The 15,908-nt window shown below is 47.4% G+C and overlaps 1 protein-coding gene across 1 annotated transcript; it reads right to left on the bottom strand.

Annotated features, from left to right (window-relative positions):
• Nucleotides 1–399: 399 nt before the first annotated feature.
• Nucleotides 400–15,686, bottom strand: RBM5 (RNA binding motif protein 5). The gene is made up of 24 exons (XM_027640195.1): nt 15,539–15,686; nt 14,977–15,421; nt 14,607–14,762; nt 12,665–12,734; nt 12,095–12,168; nt 9,694–9,777; nt 8,927–8,987; nt 8,704–8,769; nt 8,386–8,546; nt 7,351–7,448; nt 6,776–6,863; nt 6,505–6,582; nt 6,347–6,416; nt 5,746–5,831; nt 5,337–5,415; nt 4,983–5,074; nt 4,275–4,439; nt 3,655–3,801; nt 3,503–3,574; nt 2,579–2,758; nt 2,310–2,384; nt 1,774–1,871; nt 1,567–1,696; nt 400–1,058 (listed from the first exon to the last, which is right to left on the bottom strand). The coding sequence occupies exons 1-24, from the start codon at nt 15,553–15,555 to the stop codon at nt 933–935; spliced, it is 2,718 nt and encodes a 905-aa protein (XP_027495996.1). The 5' UTR covers nt 15,556–15,686; the 3' UTR covers nt 400–932.
• Between the last annotated feature and the right edge of the window lie 222 nt (nt 15,687–15,908).

Raw genomic sequence — 15,908 nt, 5'->3', positions numbered from 1 at the left:
GAGGAACAGGAAGGCGGTAACTGAACAGCTGCAGGACAGCTCAGGAAGGACGATGTTCACTGTCACCCAGCCTGCAGCAGCTCCCCACGCTGTGTCCAGAGGAAACTGAGGTGGAGCACAGGAACCTCCCCACAGGTGCCACACATTCTGGCCCCCCATCGGGCCAGCAGAGGCTCCTGCTGCTGGTTCTCTCCTGCTCCTACAGCTCTGACAGGAAGGGCTACACAGAGATCTTACACTCTGCCAGCCACCATCCATGCTGGAGCTGTGAGAACGACACTGGTAACAAGGCACAGTGCAGGGATAAAAGGAGGGAGGCGAGCAGAGTGCCGCATGGAGCAGACTCCAGGATGAAGTCTCGTCAAGGAAGAAGTAGAATGACAGAAAGGACAAGCAGCATTGGCAACTTAATTCTTCATTCACCCACCAACAAACAGAAGTAGGATAATTTCTGGATGTATTTCTTTTGGAAATGAGCCAAACTGGCAACTAGAATCAAAGTCTTCAAAAAAGTCTATACAAAGATGTATCATACAAAATGTACAGGAAAATTTTCCAAAAAAAACAAAGACAGACAATACAACAAAAGGAGAGTAGAGACTGTTTGAAACCACAGCTAACAGGTCCTGCTGCTGCTCCAGAGGGCAGGAGCAGCAGCTGGAAAACACACTAAAACACAGAATACATTACACTATATACACGACCATACAAAGATCAGTGTCCCCCTTGGTCTAACGAGGAGCTCTCCAGCATGAAGTTGGGTCAGTTCAAACAATCTGCTCATGGAAGTGTTACATGCCGAGCAGGGAACAACGTCCAAGGGAATGAAATGGTCAGCTCTAAACCAAAACCAGAATATAGCCAGGTCACCAAGGCTACAGAGATTAACAGTCAGTTCTTGCTAACAAGAAGTGCTTCGCAGGCCAGAGGCGTTACTCCATCTCCGTGAAGCGGGCGAACATGGCTTTCCGCACGGCATCTTTGTACGAATCCGCAGTGGAGACGCCGTAGGAACTGCCCTTGGCTCCCAAGCCAGCTCCTCTCATTCGTACTTGGGCCTGCAGGGGAAGAGAGACACGCTTCAGCTCTGCAGTGAGTGGCCACACCACCACGAGGGCACTGCCAAAAAACTCATCAGTCCAGCCAACCTTCCCAAGTTCCCGTGTGGATCCCCACAGCCATAAACACAGACACAGGAGACCAGAGTACACACACCACCTCATGTTCATTGCCTTCACGCTACTCTGACCCCACCCCAACAGGAGCAGGAATGAAACTGCACAGAACAGTTCCTAACAGCGTACGCAAGGCCAGGAAAGGCAGCAGGACGAAGCCCATTCTGGGGTACCACTGCCACAGACCCTCAGGAGTGGAGTGCCAAAGGAAGGAAGCACAGCCCTGCCCCTGCTTTAGCACCTGGGACAAACAGGCACAAGAGCCAACGTGAACAGCAGCAGCTTTACTGTGAATGGCAGAGCATATTCCTCCAGAGATCTTGAGCAGCAACTGCTTCTGGTTAAAAAGAAAGAAAAGCACCAAACCTCCTCAAGGAGACATCCCTCTTACCTCAATGGGTGCTGTGATGCCCTGACATTTCCTTCCCAAGCCTGAACCTTCCCTCCAGCCCATGGCCTGCAGCATCTTGTTGCCAATATTACTGTTGTCGAGGCCATCTTTGGTGGGCTGCTCGTAATTCCTGCAGTAAGAAGAGATGAGTAAACCCAACTGCTCATCGTGCACTGAAGCCATGGCTGAGCAGCTCTGGATACATACACTGTGCCAGCGTCATAGACCTTCTTGCGCTTGGGCTCCGGGGGCTCTGGGATGCCGTACTTCTCCCGCCTCTCAGCTGCTCTGTCTCTGTATTTCATCTGCATAAAGCAAACGCAGTTACCATGGATTCCAAGACACTCCTGTTCATCTTTGAGCTATGGGAGTCAGCTAAATGCCTGCTGCTGCAGAAAACTATATATTGTAGTCCGCTAAAATTAAAACCACAGGCAGCAGGACCCCAGATCCAAGTCCCTGGAGAACATCTGAAGCTGCACTGAGGTACGAAGAGGCTCGAAAGTTTCTGGTCCCAGTCTGGCAGCCCTGAGCTGGAGGTGGAGTAACCCTTCCCTGCTAAGCAGTAGTTGTGGTTTATGGGACACTTTTTTCCATGTAACAGGGCAGCTCTGAACCTTGACCGGAAAACGGGTTGGCTTACAAGGATTATTTCAAGTGACGTGGGTCAGGATAAGGAGAGCTCAACAGATCACCTATGCAGGTTTTCCATTAGCTACTCATCTGCTCATCTCAACACTGACCTCTCTCTCACGCAGCTCCAAGGCTTCAAGTTCCTGCTCAGAAAGCTTTGATCTTCTATAGATATCCATGTTTTGCTGAAACAAGAAGAGATTCACTTTAACAACACGAAGTGCACAACAGTTTTTTTAAAGTAGCTGAATTCTGGGAGAGCAACAATCCACTTGCACCTATTTTTAATAGCTTTCCAAACAGCAATATGCATCGTGGCTTCGGTTTACACACTGAATTATCGCATCCGAGTACCTTCCTGACCACATAGTGCAAATACCTTGTGCAAGTCAGATAGCTGCTGATGCCTAATTAGAGCATCTTTGTTTGGGAACTGCCTTCTACACAAGAGACAAGCCATCTTCTTCCAGTCAGTCAGCTTCTCTTCCTCATTCTCCATTCTTTCCAGTAAGTCCTCATCGTTATCGCTGTCACCGCTGTAGGCAGCCACGAGGCCACGCTGGAAAGGAAGGACAGCATTAAGGGCAGTGCCAACAGTTGGCAGCAGATGTGTGTTTATCACAGGAGGAGCACTGCTCTCCCATTGCTAAGGATGAAATCACAGAACAGGTAAGTTTGGAAGAGACCACTGGAGGCCATCTAGAACGACCTCCCTGCTCAAGCAGGGTCCCCCAGCACATACTGCTCAGGACTGTGTTCTGACAACCTTTAAGTATCTCCAGGGAAGGAGACTCCACAACCTCTCTACAAAACCTGTTCCAGTGCTCAGTCACCCTCACAGTGATAGTTCTTGTGTTCTCCTGGGGCAGATTCCAAAGGGCTGGCCTTGGCAGTGAAGACTGAAGCAAAGGTAGTGTTCAGTATTTCAGACTTCCCTGCCACCTCTGTTGCAAGAGTCCGTGTTCTATTCAGTAATGGCCCACATTTTTAGAGTACTGCAGCTCAAAAGAACCATGTGTTACATGGCTGTTAGACTTATTTCCCACTAGCCAAACAATACTTTTAAGTATGCCATATTTAGAAACCTCAAAACCTCAGCTGAGCTCTTGAGGCTAGAAGGAATCACAGCCTTTCTCAGCGTATCTCAGTCACCCTATTGCACTCGCACCGTTATCACTGCAACCACCACTTTTTACAGGTGATATCATGGACATGCAGGCTGGAAAGCAAGTATCTGCTAGAGCTCCTCTCCAGTGCTTCACCAGTAACCTCTGGTAATACCTCTGCCAGGTATCACACTCACCTTCAGCGGATTTTCATCATCCCCGTTTTTCAACACCTCTGGTAAGATCTGCTGTCGCTCAGACAGAGCTCCCTGGATGAGACAAGACCATCATGAGAAATGAGCTCTCTGCCACACCCCCCCCTGCCACACACCACTGCCAGCACCTTCACCTTTTTCTCAAAGAGTGCAAAGCCTGCATCTGCAGCTGCTGACTCCTTCCGCTCCTCCTCCCTGGTGCTCAGTGGCTGGAAGCTGTTCTTGAAGTTCTCTTTCTGCTTGTTCAAACTCTTTGCCCAGCGCTCCATGTCTTTAGCAATCTGAAATGCCGAGTGGTTTGCTCACACAGCTTCCCTCACAGCTATCAATCTCTTACGACACGCATTCAATCTCACATGCAGTTTCAGAAGAAGTCAACCCACTACCTTTTATTTTTAAACCCCGGCACACTGGATGTAGTGCAGCTGTTTCCCTGTATACAGTGTTCAAAGATACCGCAGCTTGCTGCTTTTACTGTACAAACCCTTCTTATCAAGCTAATCCTCTAAGTGACGGCTCAGTTATACTCCCACTGGTCCTGGCAGGATTCCATAAGCACTCCTCCTATGCAGAGCTTATTTCTGCACTGAAGCCTTGCCAACTCCACCTCTCCTCAGCCCCCTACAATGCCTGCAAATTGCAGGCATGCACCCCCATTTAATAACCTAGGATTTCCTTTGCCATGAAAAAGGAGAACTATTATCACATTCCACAGAACACTTCATCCCCGTTGTGATCCCATTCTGTCGTTTACCTGTTGAGCTGTTTTACTTTTAGGCTTCTCTTTCTTCTCCTTCACTTCTTTGGTGGTGGTTGTGGTAGCTGTCTGTTGGTACGTGACACCTTCTGCAGCAGGCATGTACGTCTCCTTCTCGCCATCCCAGTACAGGTACTGCTGGGTTAAGGCATTGTAGTAATACTGCCAGAGGGAAGGAGAGGCAGACAGTTAAAACAACTCACATGAGCTCGGTGTCCACGGGAGAACCCAAGCAAGCTGATTCAGACTACTGCATCACACGGGAAGGCGTTTTGTAGAGTCCAAACAAGTTCTGCAGACTCCACAGAGGAGTCAAAAGACAGGAAGTGGCTGAAGCCTCTGTCCCCAAACACAGGCGGTGCTGCCCAACAGCACTACGGAGAACCTTTTGCTTCTCCCAAGAGACGACCCACCAGAGCCCAGAGCTGGGTGCACTTTGCTGGGCACTCCGCAACGACATAGCTCAGTTACAGTGGCTGTGACAAGTGCTAATCCTATATGGGCCAAATTTGGAGGAAAATTAAGGAAAAGAAAGAAAAATGAAGGGCTATACCAGGGGGAAGTCAAGTCCCAGCTCTACACACACTGCTGAGAGTTATCTGCAACATTTGGTATGTTGTGCACTTCAAATGTCACTCATATGATGAGAGATAGGAAACTAATGGACCTTAACAGTTAAGACATGTGGGAAGAACTTGTGTTTACCTGGGAATTAGGATCATAGTAGAGCCCTGTTATAGGATCATAATAATATCCTGAAGATTCATCATATTGGTAGGTGGAAGTGTCAGGGACAGCTGTAAAAAAATTAAAGTGTGGGACATGGTCGTTCCAGACGAATTCAGACAGGTATCTTTCTACATTTCAGGTAAAATTCGGAGATTATTTAGCAGCCACGACGGCAGACACGTCTGTAAAGGGCTCTTAAACAACCGTGCAGCGAACGCGTTCCAGGGGCAGCTTCACCACGACACACGGTGACACTCGGCCAGAGCCGAGTCCCTCTCTTGCTACACAGTGACAGAAACCTGTCCCCACGAGCAGCTCCCGAGCACTTACCGTACTTGGTTCCAGGCACGACGCCAGTCGGGGGAGCCGCCTGTGCCTGCGCGCTAGTGGTAGGTGGTGCTGATTGTGTCTGAAAAAAAACCCCAAGCCGGCAACCTCCATTAGAAAATCTGTCACCAAGGCGCAAGAAAACAGGGACAGCGAGCCAAGGCATGAGCAGCCCACCCCACGCTACAACAGCCAACTCCTCCTCACCAGGACACCTGGCACTCACCTTCAGCAAGGAGCAAAACGATCACAGAAAACAAATGGCAGGTGACTTGTGAACACAGGCACTGTGACTAACCCATGGACACTCAGCCACTTTCAGTACCCACTTTAAAAAGCAAAGGCTACAGCTGAGCCTATATCCCACATAACCCTGGCTTTGACAGCAAGGACTCATCAGTGCTGTAATTACCGGAGAGTCAGGTGAGTTTGTCTGCTGATTATACAGCTGAGGACTCTGGGACACAACTGCAGCTGTGGTGGTAGTGACCGGAGCTCCTGCCAACAGAGAGCAGTAATGCGTAAGCCCGCTAATTTGTAAAACAAGACTGCATCCTAGGGCTAAAATTACTTTGTTTATAGTTTCAGCTCCTAATTCCAGCTCGAGCAGCCAAACAAGGCAATAAGCATGCAAAAGGAGACAGATACACAGTGAGTATTTTCTACACAGACAAGGAGTAAGTTTCCTTTTCAGGAGGAAATATTCTGTTCCCAAAGTCAGCAATTCCTGGCCTCTGACAACGCTAGTGCTGAACACTTGCTAGAGCTGCTCACATTGTTCTCATGAGTTCAAGGCCTTTGCCAACAGTTTGAAACAGAGGTTTCTCTCTCATCTTGCACAAGCGGTTGCACTTCAACAAATCCGTTACAGCTCTCTATCAACACAACCTCAGACCCCTCGAAAGCAAAATAAGCCAAGTCTCCTTTTACACAGCAAAATAACATAAAGGCTGAGGCAAAATACTATCACTATTTCAAAATTAGCATTACAAACAATTACATATCAGCACTACCTGATATGGTAGCTGTGTCTGTGTCCAACACTCCTTGATTTTGGTAGTACTGCTGATAATCCTGGGAATACTAAAAAGGGAAATGAATGACAACACAAGGTGAGTGGATACTCAACTTACAACAACCTACTGGTTACAGCACGACCTCCACTACTAACCTGAGCATACTGTGAGTAGCCATCCTGTCCTGACTGGAGGTAGCTGTAGTCAAGGGTGCTGCCCTCTCCAGTCTGTGGCTGAAATTCAAGCAAGGTGATTTTTGTCAGGAACAGGTAAGTTACTGCATTTAAGAATTTCAAAACTGCTTAGGCTCCAAACTGACTGTCAGAGCAGATGTGTCATAGCCAGATCTGCCACTGGTCAATTCAATCAGGCAAGTGGCCAGCAGGGAAATTATGTGGTCTATGAGCAACAGCCTCCAAGTCATACCTGAGTGGATGACCACTGAGCTGCAGCGATGGCTGTACTTGCCACAGAGAAGGCGCTGACTCTGTTACCGTCTGGGAGAAGCAGGTCTCTGCAATCACAAAAATCAGCCATCTCAGTAAATGTTGTTTTTGTTCTGAAGTGTCTCCCTTTGCAAGGAGGTCAAGTCTGCCCCTACACGTGGATTTCTTGGCAGTTATAAAACATTTTGAATGTAATTAATGAGCCAAAGCACTGCTTGGCAAGCAAAGGAACTTCAGGTTCATTGTTGTACAGTCAGTAATAAGTCAGTAGGTCTCCAAGGAAACAAGTGTGCTATGCACACAAGCAGCTATGCTGTTATCTTCAGAGGACTGGAAAAAGGGGAGGTGGGAAACACTGCTTTCACTCTACTTGTGCACAGTGAAAAGCAGGATGCATGCAACACAAGACACATAAGGGAAACAAAACTCTGGAGTTAGAATAATTTAGAATAACCTTAAAAAAAGCCTGGGTGACAACAATAAACCTCCAATATAAATGGGGGGGAAGTGTGAATAAAAAACCAAAAACCATAATCGACTGCTATTGCAACTCACTTTCTGGCACTCTTTGCAAAGTCAACACCAATTGTTTTGCCGTCAATTTTTAACGGTGGCTGAAGACTTTGTAAAATCTGCAGCAGTTGAGAAGCATCCTACAATGAGAAATACTCATTATTATGAAAGGCAGGTTACTGAGGGGGATTCAGAAGTTCCAAAAGCTCCACCTTTTCATATGCAGCTGCTGAAAAGAGCTAAAGTCATAAGAACACCTCCATCTCTTCATGCTATACACATGCACAGTGCAACTGATCATATACTGAGCTTTTCCATGGGTTGTTCAGTATGAAAAACATTCCTAAATCTTAGCTTTATAAAGCCCCAAATTACTCCAAACGGGAGGCCAGCAAGATTGAGATCAGGCACACATTTAAGCCCAACAACCTGCTCCACTTTGACTGAAGAAGATCCAAACAGATCATACTGCTGATCAAGTTTGGTACATAGACTCATTATTTAGGTTGGAAAGGACCTTGAAGATCACCGAGTCCAACTGTTAATCCAGCACTGCCAAGTCCACCACTAAACCACATCCCTCAGTGCCACATGTACCTCTAGGAACACGGACTCCAGCACTCTTCAGGGACCCCATGCCAGTACCTAACCTCCCTGAAACTTAAGAGGTTTTCCTTGTACCTCACTGCAATTTCCCATGTTTCAATTTATGACTGTTCCCCATTGTCCTATCTGTGTATACTCAACAATATATGTCTGCTGTCCTCACACCCTCCCACTGGATGCTGCAGAGAAGAGCAACATCTGCCTCCTCCTCCTTTCTCAAAATGGAAGAAGCCTAATTCCATGCACCTTCTCCCACATGATATGCCCTAGATCTTAATTTCTGTGAACAAAAAATCCCAGACCACCTTCTTTCCAACTGCAGCTACTGATGAACAGCTCTGACATGCTGAATGTCCATTAACCCTCAGAGATCTGGGGCAGTCCTTCAGACAGCTCGAGACCTCTAAATGCTGCAGCCAGAAAAGCAGGTTAACCTGCTGTTTCTCTTGAGTGCATGAGTAAGGCCCTCACCATGGCAGACGACAGCTGCACAAACGCAAAGCCTCTGTTCTGCTGGGTCTGCTTGTCTTTGATAAGACGGATATTGTTGACGGCCAGAGATGCGTATGGAGACAAAGCAGTCATGATGGATTCCACTACCGTGTGAGGAGCAATGTTTCGGAGAATGATGGCTGGGGAGAAGAGGTACAACATCAGTGCACACACTAAGGCTCTGCAGAGTATTTCACGTCCTTCAGCGGGCAGGCTGAGGTATGGGAAGGACTTTTAGTACATTTTACATTCACGTGTATACATTTCATATTCTACAATAAGTCAAAGATAACTTACTATCACAATAATAATCCACAGACTGAACGGCTTCTGCTGCTCCGGGTGGTACCTCCTGTTCTGAATCTTCGTAAGAAGAGAAAACGTTTTAGTCAGGACATGGCTCATTCAGTCAAGCTTGGAATTTCACAAGCCAGTCTAGGACCTACAATAAACTTTGCTTCCTACACAGGTCAGAATTTCCCACAAAATCAAACACAATAAAGAGATCGAGGTAACGTACCAAATTTGTCCGCTCCACAGCGGAAGCATTTTAGTCTCCTTCGGAAGTTGTAGAGGCAGCACTATGATGAACAAGAGAAGACCAGTAAGAACTTGGATAATTTGTAATAATGCTGCAGTTGCTGTAAAATAACAAAACTCAGACATTCACACAAAGTAACACAACAAAGCTAAACCCACCACATTAATCCAGAACATCAAAAGCCACCCTTATCTGTACCACAGTTGCTTTTCAGAACATCCCAGCTACTTTTTCCCTAGTCATCCCAAATCAGTTAGTTATTTTAACCATGTGGTCTTTAACTTACAATCCCAGGCACAGTAACTACTTTCAAAAGCACAATGGAACACAGGCTGGGGAGTAAGTTTACTTTATGGGCAAAAGGTGTAGTTAAAGGCTGACAGAACAGCCCAGTCTTCATCTTACTAAATCATCTCACCTTTGAGAGGTTAAACGAGCAGTGCACAGCAGGTTGTAGCACAACAGCAGCTTTTTGACACTAGATTAGTCATCATCTAATGACTTCATACTCAGTATCAAGGACAGTTCATGCCCATCTGTGTGTCTCTGGGGGCAACACTGCTGTCGCTCTGTCTCCACGGCCATCACAGCTATGAATCTTTTTCATTCCCTCATCTCACTATGCCTACCACGTCCTATGGACAGCAGGAGGGCATCTGAATCACGTGTCACTTAGTTCAAACCACTGAGCCAGTAGAGAGCACCGAGTCAAGACAAACTTCCTCCAACAAAAACACACGTTGTACCTTGTTGCAAAGCCAGTCCTCAAATTTAGGTCTGGGGTTGCTGTAGTGCATTGCGATCTGCTTCCCTTGAATCACCAGCTTTTTCTGCAAAAGAAGTGGTTTCAATTATTCCTGTATCGAGACACACATGTTCATTTTCCCATGGCAGAGCACCCTTCGGAGGAATCAGTGCTCCTGAATTAAATGGACAACATATGGGGAGGATGTGGAGGACAACCACGGCCACCTACACCCTGCCCATCCAATCCTGCAGAGAGGAGGACGAGGGCAGTAAGAGAATGGGATGTGGAGCAAAGATAAACGGAATCAGGGAGTGTTGAAAAAGCTGCCAAACACTAAACGCTGACATGGAACCAGGAAGTGTCTCGAAGGAGACAAAGTCCTAATCTGTTGCGTTCAGGATTAACACGTTTTTAGGAGTCTCTTTGCCCCCACATTTCTATTCACTGCTGGTACAGCACTGAGCAACTTTTTAAACATGTCCTTAGGTGACTGCTTCACTTCATCCCCTACTCCAAATACCCCAGACCTTTTAACCACCATATTTGTATTACTTTTCCAAGCACACTTCAGAAGTGTCCCTTTGAAAATACAGTAATTCCTCCCAAAGGGACCCTGCTTAGACTTCTTGAAGGTTGGATTACAAGTGGCATCAACTGAAACATAACTCAAGTGGTTTCATTTGACTAATGCCTCGGTTCAATTGGAAGCCTGCACGAGAGGTTTGTGTTCTTCATTCAGGCAGGAGCTCTCCAAAATCAGTAACTAGACTGCATGCGAAGCTTCTCCAGGGGTAGGAAAAGTTCATAATGCTTTCAGCATGTCCTCTCACTCTGACTTCAGAGGAGTTAGGAATTTACAGCTATTTAAGAAGCCTTGACTCTCAGCCTCACGCTTTGCCAAGCATGGGTATGCAGAATGCCCTCTCAAAATATGGCCATCAACATATTTTGGTCAAACAGGTGGAAGCATGTCTGAGGAAGTGCATGTTAGAGGCCAAACCCCAGACATTGCAACAGAAAAACCATTTTTTTTGCAGGTTGATTTACTGCAGAGGTACCACAGAGTGTCAGGATCAGTGGCTTTTCTGACAACAGGGTCTGACAGATCTAGCACGTAGCATGAACAAGGCTCTCACATTCTGCACAACTAAATAGGGCAAAGCCATTGCTCCTACCGGCAGGAGGGAGGGTTGGAGGGCCCAGCACTCACTGGATGTGCACACATAGAAACAAGGCTGCTGGCATAGTTGCAATACATCATTCTGTCATGTAAGTCAGCAACCCGGCTGCTGGGGACAGGCTACGTTTTCCCTACTACTGGGGTGGCTGGTTACCGGAGTGAATTTGAATATATTTCAATAAGTTACAGATAAGTACAGCTTTGTATACATTAAAATAATCTCATTTCTGAAAATGCGCTCAGCATTAATTTCTTGATATTAAGTCTTTCCACTGCATCCACCGGACCTACTGAGCAGCATGTCAGGAAAACAGAATCCGAAGGCTGCTCTCTGGCTGGAACATCACCCATGGTGTGGGACTTGTGAAACATTATTCCAGCACAAGGCACAAAAGTTCCATCTTCTGGAACTGCCATGAATCCCATTACAGTGCCATTGCTTTATTATAACATAAACAGAGCAGAAAACTATTCATCATGCTGCCCCAGGACCTTTGCATCAAATACTCAGGTGCAAGAGAAAACAGTGACTTGGTAGTTTTCTCATTTTGAGAGTATTTTTAAGGTCTGTTGTTAAAACAGGTTATGAATACTCAAAAGCAGTAAAAGCAAGTGAAACTGCAGTACCACAGGAAAACCTCATGGGAAAACAAACCAGAGGACTTTTACTGTGTTTTGGCTCCTGATGAAGTCACACTAACTAAAAAGCCAAAATACAGAGAATAACAGGTGTGAGAACTCACTCTACCTAATTTAGTTGGATAAACGTGCTTTTTCCTCTAGAAGTGCCAGTTCTCCCTCTTTAAGTGGGGGAACAGCCACTTGTCTTTCAGGGTTAATAACTACATAACATGGAGATCTGGTGCTTTCTCTGATAGCAGAGAAGGAAACACCAAGTAGAAATGAGCTTGGATTTTCTAAGGGCTACTAGCCAAATCTTCACGAGCCAATTAAATCACAACCAAGCCATTTAAAAGAACGACACATTTTACCAGAGAGTGCTCAAAATGGTCAATTTTCTCTCCTAATATTTCTCTCCTTATATTTTATCCTACTGTTACAAATTTTAATATATACAAAGCTTTTAGTCTTTTAAATCACTGTCATGGAACAAACCACTCCTTCCACCTCTATTTTTTTTTCCTTTTTTTTTTTTTTTTTTTAACTGTACAGACTTGTTCCATTTTCAGGAATATCTAGACTTGGTGAGTGAAGCAACCTGATTGGCTTCCATCCAGCTGGTAGCATCTTGAAAGTGATAAAACTCCACGAAGGCGAAACCACGGCTTACACCTAGAGACAGCATTCAGATATAGACGGGATACTTGTGTTAGTCAGTTCCTTTAAAACAGGCGAATCTCTCTCCAACTGCTTCATTACTTCATGACAAAGCAGCTTTACAAATGCGACGTCAACTGCTGGGATCTGCTCGTTATTTTGCCATGGCAAGGAACCAAGCTGCCTTAACTGGCTACATTTCACTCGATTCGAATCCACGTTTAAAGGTAACCATGCAACAGACTACATATTATTAAATGGGTTTACACTATTATTACTTACCAATACCTGTCAACAAAACCCCCTGCAGACAGACTTCTTTTAACATGTTGACCAGCTATCTATAAGTCTTCCAAAAAGCCACATTCCTTAGCCATGGCAAACCCTTTTTTTTTTTTGGTTTTTTTTTTTTTTGGTAATGCATGTGCTTGCAGTTTGGGGACAATTCTGGATACTCTTTTGGGCTGGGGAAGAGGAAGGTGATGTCAAAAACTGGATTAAGAGCTCTCACCTGTCTTTCTCTTCATCAGCCTCACGTCTGCAGGCTGAGGACCTTCAAAGGACTCAATAAGCTCGCGAATCTGCGTAAGATTTTGATCAAACAGTTAAATTTTTCACATCTTGCAGACAGCTAGAAGTCACAAAAGCAACCTACAGTACATACAAGTGGTACACAAAACATCAACAGTCTTAGCGCTGCCTCAGAGACAAAGAAAACCTTTATGGAGAACCCAACAGGGTTCTGACAAGCACCAGAGCCCACACAGCCCTTTGCTACACTAAACTGTCATCCTCACTCAGGCCACAGAATCATCCAGAATCTGAATCCCTATGATGTTGTGTTCCAAGGTAATTTGTGCTAGATTTGGCTAACACTGTGCTTGACTCCAAGTTTTTAAAAGGAACATCCCTCTCTCCCTGCATATCTAAATATCCCTTGCTCCTGGCAATGAAATACAAGCAGCCTACACTGCAGGGTTCCACGGTGAATGTATTGCTAAGTCTCATGCTGAAGTTCTCATCCTCTAACAGATCCCCTCCAGTTTTTCAGGAGATAAAGTAGATTTGTGAAGAACGTGTCCTCAAAGAAAACGCTACAGAGACGTCAGTTCTTCAGCTGTAATAAAGCTGCTTAGGCTGCGGCACAGGCAACGTAAATTGCTGGGGGAGGCATGGAGGAAAAACAAACACCAAGTTTTTAATGCCACAGCAGAAGACAAAAGGTCTTTCAGCAGCTTTCACAGAATTCAAACTACATTACGTACAACAAGGTTGCTCAGCAGAATCAAAACTGATCTTAAGCTACTCGTTTTTATGCTGACTGTAATTAGTATCTTCAATGCAAGTAGCTTTTTCTCATGAAAAATGTGGAAAAAGCTGAAAATTGCATACACAACTAGAAGTGTTGAAGTAATGTTAACTTAAGAAAACAACTAGCAGTTCTGAGATGCATTGCCTACACTCCCAAGATGAGTCCACAATTAAACATTCATATAAACTATGCTACAGTTACTGCACGACTGTAGAGCTACAATATCAATACCTCAGAAACAAAGTGTTCTGAAACACTTGTGAAAATATTAGAGTAGTAAGTGGTGATTAAGACATTCAATATTAGGAGGGTATCAAGGAATCAGTTAAAAAAAAAAAAAAGGAAAACAAAACGCCGCAGAAAGGCTGCAAAAGCATTCTCCCTGTTAGCAATCAACACACAAACACCTCAGAGGCAGAGGAGTCGCCTGCCTGAAAACAAACTGGAATAGCTCAGCTTTTACAGGGCTAACCCTCAAATAACAGTTGTGGGCGTACAGCTTGGTAACCAAAATAATCCAGCAAGGAAGGAAAAAAAAAACAACCTAAAAAAAAACTACAATCAAAAAACCTAAAGCTTTAACATCTTTCTATTAAAAGTATTAAGATAAGCAAGTACCAAGCTCACATATACTTGCTCTGTCAGCTCAGCAGCAGCCATTTTATGACTCCCACAGCTGTGCCTGCACAAAGCAGCTTTGTGCGGGGCTGTGCTTGGCTGAGGAGCTCGGTGTCTGTGTGAGACCCCATCAGGCACAACTTCTGACCTCAATAAAGACCAGAAAAACTGAAGGAAGTGCCGCCTCTGTATCTCAGTCCCCCTCCTCTATCGCTGCGGTGGGAAGAAGCAAACGCCTGCCTCTTCCCTCCAATAAAGAAAAGCAGCGAAGAGCACGTAGCTTAAAATCCACTCTTGCAGAAAGCATTCCAACATGCATGAAAAAACAACTATTCGCGGATTGTTTCATTTGAAAGAAACTGGTTAACGCTGAACTGACCTCTGTCACTCTAACAGTGACAGTTCAAGAGCTTTCAGGACTCAAAATGGCAGCTCGGCAGCGCTGGAGAGGGGCCACCATGATGCAGCGTTCAACAAAATGGCAGCAGCCGCCGCTCCCGCACAGCCCTGCCCGGCTACTCACATCGTTCTCCGTAACCGTGATGGGGAGCCCACGCAACATGATGGTCTTGCTTTCTTTCTCATCGTTAATATCGTTCCTGTAGTCGTGCTCTCCGTAATCGCCATCGGAATGGTATCCATCCTCTGACTTGTCGCTGTTCCTGCGCTCCCGCTCCCTCTGGAAGCCAGTGCCCAGGATTAGCCCCCGCGACTGCCCGCAGCGTGTGCCCGCAGTGCCACCGGCCCAGGACAGACATGGACACCGAGCCCCGGCCCGGGGCTGGTCCCCACGGCCTCGGGCATCGCCCCGGGTCGCACCCGGCCCCGGCTCCCCCAGCCCCGCACACCCCTCCGTGCCGGCCCCACTCCAGGCTCCCCCCGGCCCCGCTCACCTCGGGGCTATCGTAATCGCGGCTGTCGTAGTCTCTATCGTAGTCTCGGCTATCGCGACTGTCGTAGTCTCGGCAATCCCGGCTGTCGTAGTCCCGGCAATCGTAGTCTCGGCTGTCCCTGCTGTCGTAGTCGCGGCAATCGCGGCTATCGTAGTCGCGGCAATCGCGGCTGTCGCGACTGTCGTAGTCCCGGCAGACCCGGCTGTCTCGGCTGTCGTAGTCCCGGCTGTCGTAGTCGCGGCAGTCTCGGCTATCGCGGCTATCATAGTCTCGGCTGTCGTAGTCCCGGCTGTCGTAGTCGCGATAGTCATCGTAGCGGTCACCGCGGCGCTCCTCACTAGACCGCTTGTAATCATCCCTGCGCCGGCTGCGGGACTCCCGCTCGTCGCGGTCCTCCCTCTCCACGATGGAGCCGTAGCGGCCGCTCCGCTCCGTCCTGCTCACCCTACGGCACAACAGCGGGCCGAGCTCAGAGCGCGAAGCGCCCGCCGCGATTCCGCCACTGCCTGCCCGCCCGCCCCACTCCCTCCCGTCTCCCCCTCGCCCTCCCGTCGCCGCTAACCTCTTGTCCGAGCCCATGCCGCCGCCCAGGATCCGCAGGCAGCCTGCACAACGCTGTCCGGCACCTCACGCCGAGCACACCCGCACAGCGCCTCTCGCTGCCTCGCCACAAAATGGCGCCGAGAGGACCGCCCGTCTTCTACCCAGCGGCCACCGCGCACAACGACTGGAAGTTTCCAGGCGGGCACATGCGCAACGGGCGCGCCGCTGGGCACGCCGGGAGATGTAGTTCCGGGGGCGCGCAGGCGCCGTTAAAGAGTTCCCCGGCCCGGCCTCCCCACGCAGGACTGGGATACTGAGACCCCAGTCCAGCCTGGCCTTGGGCACTGGCAGGGATCGCAGCTGCTCTGGGAAACGCGTGCCAGTGCTTC

Source organism: Corapipo altera, unplaced genomic scaffold (genome assembly GCF_003945725.1).
Source record: "Corapipo altera isolate COAL_440 unplaced genomic scaffold, ASM394572v1 55, whole genome shotgun sequence".
NCBI lineage: Eukaryota > Metazoa > Chordata > Aves > Passeriformes > Pipridae > Corapipo > Corapipo altera.
The sequence above is the reverse complement of the archived record's forward strand: the minus strand, read 5'-3'. Positions and strand labels throughout refer to the sequence as shown.